Consider the following 11,655-nt stretch of genomic DNA (forward strand, 5'->3'; position numbering starts at 1 on the left):
TTGTTAAAACATATATGTAAGCTTGTGGTTGGTGATCGAATTATTTTGGTAACCTTGATTTTACAAGATACATAGACAATATTATTATTACTTGCTAGATTGAGGTTACTTTTGGTTAGAATTGCTGGATTTGATCATACCTGGATATGGATATGTACTTTTGGAAATGTTTTGGATTGGCAATGTAAGAACAGATGGCATTGATATATGACAATGTTATATTTTGGATTTGTTCAGGATATGAATGTTCATATTTGCAACAATTGTGCAAAGTTAATTCAGACAACATATATAGGTCAAATAACTGTAGTTTCCAAAGGTATCACACAACTGAATGGTTCACAAAACCATTGTCTGAGATCCACTCATACAACACATCTAAAAATAACAAATAATACATGTTGTCTGAACTTTATTTCAGACAACAGAAATAACAAATTGATGTCGTGTGATCTCCATTCCGGTAACATGTATAATAAAGTTACTGTCGTCTGATATTGAGATCAGACAACAGATGTAACAATAATATGTTGACTAAGATTCATTTCAGACAACAGAAATAACAAATTGATGTTGTGTGATCTCCATTCTGATAACATGTATAATAAAGTTACTGTCGTCTGATATTCAATTCAGACAACAGATATAACAATAATATGTTGACTAAGATTCATTTCAGACAACAGAAATAACAAATTGATGTTGTGTGATCTCCATAAGACAACTAAAACAACAATGACGGTTGTTGGAGATTCATTTCAGACAACAGTGTCATTATAACTGTGTGGTGTGAAATTCATTTCAGACATCATGTAGTTGTGTTGCTGTTGTCTGAGATTCATCACACACAACACAGTTTTCCTAAAACTGTTGAGGTAATATAGTTTTTCTCAACAGTTAATAAATGAACTGTCGTGTGAGTTTGTAACAGACAACAGTTAAACCTAATTATTTTAATTTGAAAATATTCGGACGACACATACTTAGCTATATATGTTGTGTGAATTTTGAACATACAATGGTTTTTAACTGTCGTCTGAATGAGGTCAATCAGACGGCAGGCTACTAGACAACAGCAGCTTTTTCATTCAGACGACAGTTAATGAACTGTCGTCTGATTAACTTTGTGGTATAGTGCGTACTATAGGATGATTACTCTACACGACATGGCTTGGATGACAAAATCTAGAGGTCGACTTTCGGCACCGAAGTTACCAACCACACCAGCGCAAGACCGACTTAATATAGGTGTCAGTAGTTCGGTCATCGATCGAAGTAAGAAGGCCAACTTAGCAGTCTAATAAACTCTGGTCCTTACCTTTTCCCTTTCGCTTCCTCTATTCTTCCTCAATACTCACCATCTTCCTTGTTGGGTAAATTATTGTCCAAAAATCTGAATCTAAACCCGTCAGTGTGCAACAAACTGGCGGATTACTGGCCATAATATTGGAAATTTTGGACACTAGTGTTGAGTGCGATATGATAGAATCAAAAATAAAAATGATCGATTATGACGACAGACGTAAAGTACCATTCCTACCTAGGGCTGATCTAAAAATTTTATAGGCATGAGACTAAGAAATAAAATGGGACTTTTTATGGTAAGAACGATTTTTGGAGATTCAAACCTTGACCGGTAAGAAGTGAAAACTGAAAACACAACACTTCACTGCATTAACATTGCATTTTAATTCTAGCTAACTGTGCAAAACAATTAAACAACTATATATAGAAATTATAGAATAGAATTCAATTCTCCACAGCCCGCCAAGAATGGTGGCCTGAGACGGCCGTCTCATATTGCATCCCACAGACCTGCCCTATCACTACTAAGAATGGGTGGCAAAGTCGAAAGGCATCGATCAATTTTTGTTGCATTGTCCCTTAAAGACATTACTGTGAAGCTAGAGAAAATCTATTTTCACGATCCAAAACTGTTAAAGAAGAATATATTTAGATTTAGTGAAAAGCTTCGTACCATTGTATAAAATATTCGTACGTATATACCTTTATTACAGTGAATTAATTTATTCCTTTCCTCTAACTCTCTAAGACATATATATGCTGGTTTCACCTTTAATTGAATTTTTAATTATCATCTGTCACTGTCTTTGTATCACATGCAAAGATGTCTAGTGTTGTTATTGAGTTGTAATTTAGATCAGAATTGTCTTGGAAGATTTGTAGTTTGAATTACTTTTGCTTACTCTATATTTATTATGCAAATATACAGCTATAGAGTGTGTTAGTTATGTATTTACTTGTAATGGCTTCAGAACGAGTTACTCTTAAGCGAGATGGTCGTGCCATGTGTGAAACATAAGTTGAACCATTCGATCACATGGCACGGCTCAATGCACGACCTTTTCCCTTCTAAAGTACTGGGCTCTCCATTTTTCTTCTTCGGTACGTCGACACTGGGCTGTCTAATGTCTATTGAGATGAGTAATAAGGGCTACTTAGGTGGGTGGCTATTGGCAGTAGCAACCCTAGTCCCCCATGCAAGCAGCTCTTTGCTTGTATCGTCCTTGTGAAGAATCACCTCAATGAAGCACAAACAATCCTTCTTGGCTCTAGTTGCGGTCTTTATTGCTTCGACCAATTCCTCTTCACACCGCACCTACGATAATAGAAAATATTGATCCGTACGTCATCGATCGTCTACAATAATAGTTCATGCATGAGGAATTTAAATAACAATTTCCTAAATAATTCGTTAATTAACTAACTGATGAATCACCTTGGCTGTCCAGCACTTGCCCTCCTCATTGTGGATGGCATCAACTAATCCAGTGTAGTTCCAGTTCTTGATCACATTGTAAGGTCCATCATGACTCTCCACTTCCACGGTGTATCCACCATTGTTCATGAGAAAAATGATGTTCCTCTGCCCATTTCGTAGCATGGTCGACATATCTTGGGCAGTCATCTATAAGACATGTATAATAAAATTAGATAGATATATACGTGTGCAAACAGTTGTTCTTGGCTTTAATGCACATGTGTACATTAGGTGCTAGAAAGAGAGAAAATGAGCCAAACGTAAATTATCTGCATGCGTATATATATAAGTTGTCTTAGTCATCTTTCTTTTTCCGTGATGATAATATCTTTAAAGAATGATTTACAATTTAGATTATGAAACTACGATACGCAATGAAAAAGAAAGTGTAGAGTATGGACAAGCTTATCCAAACAGGTTTGGATAAGAGTGTTTTCGCTTACATATAAGATTTTCCAAATACAATGTCTATAAACAAAAGGCAAAAACACATGAACTTGCAAAGTTTGAGTAGAAAGCATCTCCAACATAATAGTTTTTTCAATATAAATTTAAAAATTTGACTTATTTTGAGATGATTTACCACTCCAACAAAATATGTAAATGAAAGTAAAATTTAACTTTCTTCAAAATATCAGAGAACGGCTTTAGTACTCTGTGTATTTATGCATCAGATTGTAGTGTATCTTGTACATTATGCGTCTAATTTAAATTTAAATCAAATAATAATGGATTTACATGTAAATGTTTAAACATAGTGTATTTAGATTATATATAAAATGTACGTAGGACTAAATTCAGTTTGCTCCCTCAAACTTTGAAGAAGTAAACTGAATTTAGTCCTAAAATGCAATTAATGATTGTTCAGCCAAAGTAAAGCTAAAAATGTAACTAACGAGTATGGTTCTCACTCAGTCACATATATATATGTCAAATTCTTACTTGAACTTGTGAAACACAGAAATATTGAACGGATTTTTTTTTCTTATTTCTTACTTTTTGATTTTGAAGTTGTGAAAAGAAATCCATTAGAGATATTGATATTCCGCAAATTAGAACACATTCTAAATAGTAAATATCATGCTTTACCAATGATGAGATTAAGAAAATAACCATTTTAATAGAATTGGAGCTTTACATAGTTTGACAAGTTGGGAGATGTCATGCAAACACTCATGGAATGCAATGGCATGCCAAAACATGTTAAAATTGTTAACGTACACTATGTGTTCTTGAAATTATCATGTATCATAAGCTTACCATTCGTAGAGCATAATCTCTAGAACGTGTTTCAATTGATAGATACTAAAATCTCGAACTAATTTATGCATTTTGACTTTTAAAAGTTGTAAAAGAAAATTTGTGTTGTAGTTATTAAGTTTCGTCAGTTCAAGAAGTGTTTAAAAATCATTATTTGATGATGAAAAAATTTTGTTGAGAAAATAATAACTTGTGATGTTGACCAAAATATCATGTGTTATAGTCCAACACTTTTGGGTAAAAATCATGGTATTCATTTTTTGAGAAAGATATGAACTCCTTACATGCATGAAATGTAGTTAGTTTACAGTTTTGACTTTCTTTTTCACCATGAAAATAAATTCAACCCTAATAATCTACACTCCTTTCCTTTTTTGATTGAAATTGTTAAAAAAGACAAAATTTAAGTTACTAGAAAAGGAAACGTACGTGGAGTCGTCCAAAAGCTACAACCTCAGGGATGCATGGACGATGCAAAGTTCGGTTACCTCTTCAAGATTTCGATTTTGATTCTATTTGATGGATTTTTCACTTTCTTGATGTGGATTTTGAGAAGAGGTGACCTGCACTATTTGCTCTGAGACCTCAGACAAAGAGATATGTGTATCAATGAATGAACACGTTTTTGCAAATTCGATCCCTGAAAAAAAAAGCCAAGAAATTCGTTAATATGGCGAGAAAATGTAAGGCTTGTGGAACTGTTTGTACTGTCAAGCTCATGCCTGGTGTCGGGTTCCCCCTGACCTAGGCAGAGCAGTCTACTACGGTGACTTTTTTTTTTTAATCTCAGTTCGTTCCTCATGATTTTGTATTCCAACATGAGTGAAGCATTGAACCAGCTGCTGGAGTCGTCTATAACCACATAGACTTGACTAGTGGATACTTTTCTGTTGTTGAGGAGGACTCCATTGTTCATGTTTGTAACCTGAGCTCAGCTTTCAATGAGGAAAAAAAAAAAGCATGGGTGTTCTGTGGCTGAGCGTTGTGCACTTGTGCTAGTATGGGGAACTACTACGGTTGTTGCTGTCCTTGTTTTTATCATCAGATATGGTATAAAATACTAAGATGCTATATTTGTTTATTTCTTGTTCTTTTGGCATTCTGGTAAATTTGTTGTTGATTTCAAGATGGTTGAATTTCATATTGCTATTGAATGACAGGGTGGTATTTCTTATGATTTTGGAAGCTTAAAAAAAGAAAAAAAGAAACGTGGAGTGTAGATTTTTTTTTTTTTTTTTTAAGAAAATAGGAGGTCATACAAAAGTATGCTCCTGATTCATAGATCAAGAGAGTACAGAAGACTACTCTGTTAAAAACAATTTAAGCTCAAAGTAGTCTGTGGTGCAGCAATTGTTGAATGTTGGAGGGAACCATGAATTAATGAGCATGCCAACATTTAACATGAAACAAAGAGGAAGCTTGACTTTGCTTGCATGCATGGTACGTGCATATGCTGAATTGCATGAAGAGCAATGCCTAGATAAAGGCGCGCATCAGATACAAGAACAAAGGTATCTGAGCTTTTTAACTTCAATCTAAGGCATCCGAGCTTGTTTGAGTTCGAGATCAAGGTATCCAAACTCATTCAAACATTTGAGAGTTTGGGAAAGTTCAGGAGTCCGGGGAGTCCATCATTTGCGAGAAAAGGCAATCGCTACACTCAGAGAGTTCCTCACTTGAGAGATTGAGAAAAATAGTGCCTCAATTAAGTGAAAGAGAGTATACGTCTTGAGAGAATATCAAGAGAGAAATTTTACCACTTAGGTGAAATTTAGTCACTATTGTGAGATTATTCTTGTAATCGCATTATTTTACATTAAAAGAAAGAAGTACTGCTCTACCCCGAGAATGTGGCATATTTGCCAAACCTAAGTCAAATATCGTATCTTCTTTTATTTTTTTTATTTTTTTTTTATTTTTTTTTTATTTATCTGTTATTATTTTGCAAATTACACAATAGATGAGAAAAATTAGATCCTGAGATAACCAATTATCCATCGGCCTTGTATTAAGGCCGCCCTGCATTCCCCAACATAAATTACACCGTTTATTACAACCAAAGGTAATGGACTTAGAGCACCATGGCATTACAAAAAGCCACTGCTGCAGTTAACCAACATACTAATCATCTTGAATGCTTAATGCAGTCCTCACAAGTTGTGGGATAACCAGATCTCGTAACCAGGACCAAAACTCATAGGGTCGTTAACTATAGCCTAAAAAAATTGTTTTCTTTGCTATAGGTATGTACAAAACAGCCAGGGTCTAGAGCTATGTCCAGGCTTACTTTTCACTCATATAAGAAGGGGGCTCTGTCGTGTTCTGGTGAATCGGATGTCCCCGTTAAGAACTGCACTAATAAACTTCTCTGCTTCTTCTGTAGTTATTTCACCCTCAAATGCTGCAAAAGTCCCCTTCCGAGGTTTGTAGGCCACCAAGACCTTATCTAAAGATTTAAATCCTGCTTTGTCGAATGCGTTTAAGAATGATGCCTGCTTGGTGGCATCCAAGAGAGTGTAGGAGATGGAATCCCTGCCATGCGCCGAGTTCTGTTGCCTTGATAATGATTTCTGAGAGACCTGACTCATTTTAAAAAGATCATATATAGTCAGGTCGTGTGGTAACCAATTTACCAAACATAGAGAACGCAGAAGACAGAAATTCGTTGATAACATATAAAATCAGGTGTTTAGAATCGTAGGAAATCTAATTACCAAACAGAGGAGAAGTATACTCACCGTGTTCAGAACTGATTCCAACTTCTTTCTTTCTTTGAAAGATCTGAATGCACCAATGATGCAAACTGGGATTTTGTCACCACAGAGAGCATCAAAATTAGATTTTGTCAGTAGAGGTATCTGATTCTCCCTGGAATCGGTTGATGCTTTCTTGGACTGATCTGAAGCTGCCTTCTTGTTCTTCTTCTCAAAACCTTCAATTAAACCACTGAGATCATGAATTGCTGATTTCAAATCTTTAACAGCGATGCCTGTTTTTAAGACATGCTTCTCCCCATTTGATAGCCAACCAACTATAGCTGGTAGTGCATCAACTCCTAGTTTCTTCACTGTTGGATCAGAAGCATCCTGGACCTGCATCATTGCATAGTTATTAATTTGAAGACAAAATAACAGGTAATTACAAAATAATATAGGCTGCTAAAACTAAGGATCTTCTTTTCCTGAAAACAAAAATGATTCATGTTGTCGAGGAAGTAAAAGGTCCTCTTTGCTATTTATTTCATAATCCTCTATAGCTCTTCATTCTAACCAGCAGATTCTCATGTTGAATGTCTAAAATTGTTATCTAAGAAGGCTTCAGCTCGCTCATAACTCAGTTCCATCCATTCAACGAAAGACAACACACCTGTACATCATAGAAAATGATGCGTTTGTGATACAGTCCACTGAGGACACGCCAGATAACAGGAGTATCTTTTTTGGTGGAGAGGAGGACCACCGTAGGAAATTTATCAACTGTGACAGAGGAGGACTTTAAGAAGTTCAAGTCGACCCTCTTTGAAAACCTTGGCAAATGGTCTTGGCAAAAGGATTTTAAAGGTTTAGCACCCCAATCGCCATCATACTCAACCAACAAACCCTTCTCACTCGCTTTGTATGAATAAACAAATACCCTGGGCATTCTGCGTGGATATATGCCAAGGTCCTTGCAGAGTGATGCCTCTGTGTCACAGTTTACACTTCCAACCTGTCAGAAGAACATGAAAATATGAGCATATGCGGTGGTCAATGGAAGATCAGATGGTAAGGATTGCATAAACGCATACCTTTACGGCACCCTTCAGTGAGCTGGCAACTTCCTCTATCATAGATTCAACATGCTGATGCCCCTTCAAAGAGGTTGTATAAGAGAACAAGAGCCACGTCATTCCCCGGTCAACTATTTCTTTCTTATAAACCTGTGAATTGAGGGCCCTAATGCTCTTCGGAGTACTCTGAGAGCCAGGTCGAGCCCTGCTTGAACCAGTGAAACCACCAAACTGACCTCCAGCTCCAGAATTATCCCCAAAAAAGTTTGAGAAAATGTCATTCATACTGAAACCGGATGGACTTGGACCATCACTGGGGCCACCAAAGGAAAAGGAGAATGATTTGGAACCTCCCTGCCCACCCATGCTCTGCCAATCACTTGGTCTGTAGGTAAACTGGTTGTGTCCTGGTCCACCATTGGTGAAGTAAGTATATCCACCATGATCCCCTGGCGAACCAGCTTGAAATCCAGGATTTCCCTTTTCATCTCCATACATATCATAATTTTTCCTCTTCTCCTCATCAGATAAAATCTCATACGCTAGCAAAAGAAGAAGAAATAAATCAACACTTCAAACAGGAAAGTAAAAGAAAAGGTCTACTCAAAAGAAAAAAGAAAAAATCAGGTTTTCTCTACGTAAGTACTTTGGTATTTATATCTTATTGTTGAGGCGGAGCTCAGAATCCACAAGAGTTATATAGACATGGTAGCCATTCAAATTAGGCCATTAACAAAAGCAACTCAGAAACTGTTTGAGCTTTGAGTATGAAAACAAGATAAAATTCAACAGAAATGGGAAGCTGAAAGGAAACAAAGATGGAAGAGAAGTCAGAACTGTTACCATTATTTATCTCAGCAAACTTCGCTTGAGCTCCCTTGGCTTTATTCTTGTCTGGGTGATATTGAAGAGAAAGCCTACAGGACGCAGTTCAAGTGAAATAGTAAGATGAATGGAATATTACATGTTTGAGCCAGAGCAAACAAAGGAACATCTGTAGACTGTAGTCCATTTCATGACAATCAAGAAGCTGCTATTGGTCATCAAAAATCAATTAGACAAGCTAGAATGTACATCTGCCATAGTAAAAAATGAGACAATGTTCTACTTATTCTAATAACTAAAATGTTTTAAACAAGCATGAATGATGCATGCATTCAAGATCAACAAACCACCGTCCTATATAAAGAGTCACAGAAAGAGCAACACAAACTGTGATTCCACATGTTAATGGTTAGCCCCTTAATCCCCATCTACTCACCAAGACCCAAGCTCAGCAACTAGATCACAATGCCAGATTTAGGTTTGAATGAGCACATTTTGCCACTTGAGCCAGCCCCATCTAAATCAATAACAAACTTTGCACATAGACAATCCTAAATTCCTAATTGATACATTTAATATATCACCAATCAGCTAAGGGGTCATATCAAATGCCAATACTTCAAATTTCGAGACAATCGACCAAATTGAGTCAAGCACAAACAAAATTAAGCACATTACAGTCTCGCCTCTTTCACGAATACATTTTAAAGGTCACAGAACAATTATCAGGGTTTATGGAACATACTTGTGGAAAGCCTTCTGAATTTCACGTTGACTCGCATTTCGCTCCACTCCAAGAACCTGATAAACAATTCAAAGCTAATTTCAGAAAACAATAATTAAGTACAAAAAACCAAAGGTTCACCGGTAAAACAAAACGCCGGCATAAAATTCAATTCCTTTTGCCAATTTACCACAGCAACAGCGGTAAAATTTGCACCATTTCATCAATAATCTAGAAAATTCCGTCTCCAGGAGTTTCAGAATTCGACGCTTCTTTCTTTGGTAAATTGTTCGAGATTTCAGTAATCAAATTCCAAAATCACAAGCATATATGATCCTAGACACATTCCATGTATTCACATTGAACTAGAACAAGGAAAAAACATAAAGAAAAGGTTGAAGGAATGAAGAAATAGAGAGGCGTACCTTGTAGGGGTCTAAGGTTTTGGCGTCGATGGTGAGTAGTAACAACGACGCCGTCGCGATGATCAGAGATACTAGTCGCCGGTTAAACATATTGGAATCCGAGTTCGGAGTCAGATTTTTTGGCTGCTTATTTTGTTAGATTTGGGGGTTCCCTTTTGTTGGTGTTTGGTAAATTTGGACAAGGACGGTGGGAGAGATTGAAATTTGGGGGCTTATAAATGAGTTCGCGGGTTCCCAACAAATCCAGATACTTCGTCTTTAAGGCCGTTTGGGACACGTGGCGTTATGATGTTTTCCCACGCAAACTGACCAATGGCAGAGTTCCTGATTGTCTATAGAACGGGGACCCTCTCGCGGACAGGCTTATCCACGTCAGAGTGGTGATTGTAATCAGCCAATTGTTTAGGAACACGTCCTATCAAATATTTTTAAATAGAAATTAACATCATTAGAATTAAAAAAAAAATTCAGAGAAATCATTGGAATCAATATTTGTTAATTTAGATTTTAGACTAGTTTTCTGTTTACAGTGTAAAACTTTTTATAATTATTATATTGAGGAAAAAAAGAAGTTATTTGAGAGGAAAAAAAGTGAGAAGTTATCTGAATTGTGGGTAGTTATTACTTATTACAGATATAGATAGTTAATTATCTGAAAATTATTTATTTTATATTTATATAATTTTTAATTTTGCTAGTTGTCATATTACCACTCAATTATCAAAAATTATTTAAAATTAATATAAAGTCTAAGGATTTTATTGTCTTTCCACATCTATTTTAGCTAACAAAGCCTCTTTTTGTTAATAGTATAAATAATGCAAAGAGTCGACCGAAAATCCCCAAATTGAAGAGAGAACATCAGGGTTTTTGAAGAGAAGCGGCGATGAGGTTTGGGCATATGTTGGTCGACAAGCCCTACGGTCTCACTACCGGCGTTAACATAATCCGCCATAGAATTTACCCGTTCCGGGAAGGAGAGAAGAGGTGGTTACCGCTGATGAGCATGATACTTCCGGTGAGCATCCGGTGCACCACTTGTGCCAATCACATGCCCCAAGGCACCACTTTGACCTATGTAAGACGCCGCGCCCTCTCCAAGACTTCTTTGGGAGCTCCAATAGTTACATTTTTCTTCAATTGTACCAAATGCCGGGCAAATATCCAGATGAAGGAAGACCCAGAGAATTCAGGCCATGTTGTTGAGGATGGTGCTGCAGAAATTTTTGAACATGAGAAATCAGAACACCTTGGAAAGATTGGTGATGAAGATGGTTTGGATCATGAAACATCTTACTCTAATTTGAAGAAATCAGGGCATCGTCGAAAGATTCGTGATGGAGGTGGTTTAGATTATGAAGCGTCTGACTCTGATTTGAAGAGACAAAAGCTTATGATTGGGCTTCCTAGCAACCCAACAGACGTGTTCACTATTTCGGATAGCTCAAGCACTGAGCATCTTTGCTAGAAATCATTTGTTGCTGAAGTGATGTATTACAACTATTTTGTGGAACTATGATCATTATGATTAGTTACCTACTGTGTTGTGTATTAACTTCTCATTCTCAGCTATAATCTTTTCCCCATGTGGGCAATGAGAATTTTGCTTGTGAATTGCTCTCGAAAAAACGTAGATCAAATTAATATGTGACTACTTCCACGAGTCTGCATCTTGATGACTTGATCTTGCAACAAAAACTAAATGTGAGACCCAATTTGACATCTCTTCTTCATGGGTGGTCAAGTTAGGGTTGGAAAGGACATAGTACCTAAAATTTACTATTTTCCTGCACAAAATGAAAATCACGTCAGCTATTTGCCTCTGTTGGATTCGAAACGGAGCAACATCGCCGATCATCACCGGCCACGA

The 11,655-nt window shown here is 36.6% G+C and overlaps 3 protein-coding genes across 3 annotated transcripts; 1 reads left to right on the forward strand and 2 right to left on the reverse strand.

The window, feature by feature from the left end:
- Positions 1 to 2,455: 2,455 nt before the first annotated feature.
- On the reverse strand, positions 2,456 to 2,911 carry LOC133722772 (pyruvate decarboxylase 2-like). The gene is made up of 2 exons (XM_062149643.1): positions 2,741 to 2,911; positions 2,456 to 2,620 (listed from the first exon to the last, which is right to left on the reverse strand). Exons 1-2 carry the CDS (start codon positions 2,903 to 2,905, stop codon positions 2,456 to 2,458), a joined length of 330 nt encoding a protein of 109 aa, XP_062005627.1. The 5' UTR covers positions 2,906 to 2,911.
- Positions 2,912 to 6,017: 3,106 nt separating this feature from the next.
- Positions 6,018 to 9,989, reverse strand: LOC133720595 (dnaJ protein ERDJ3A). Its single transcript, XM_062147008.1, has 7 exons — positions 9,786 to 9,989; positions 9,382 to 9,437; positions 8,655 to 8,728; positions 7,830 to 8,353; positions 7,409 to 7,750; positions 6,781 to 7,134; positions 6,018 to 6,621 (listed from the first exon to the last, which is right to left on the reverse strand). Exons 1-7 carry the CDS (start codon positions 9,873 to 9,875, stop codon positions 6,337 to 6,339), a joined length of 1,725 nt encoding a protein of 574 aa, XP_062002992.1. The 5' UTR covers positions 9,876 to 9,989; the 3' UTR covers positions 6,018 to 6,336.
- Positions 9,990 to 10,671: 682 nt separating this feature from the next.
- Positions 10,672 to 11,253, forward strand: LOC133722773 (uncharacterized). Its single transcript, XM_062149644.1, has one exon. The coding sequence runs from the start codon at positions 10,672 to 10,674 to the stop codon at positions 11,251 to 11,253; it is 582 nt and encodes a 193-aa protein (XP_062005628.1).
- The last annotated feature ends 402 nt before the right edge of the window (positions 11,254 to 11,655 follow it).

This window comes from Rosa rugosa, chromosome 7, assembly GCF_958449725.1.
Source record: "Rosa rugosa chromosome 7, drRosRugo1.1, whole genome shotgun sequence".
Taxonomy (NCBI): Eukaryota; Viridiplantae; Streptophyta; class Magnoliopsida; order Rosales; family Rosaceae; genus Rosa; species Rosa rugosa.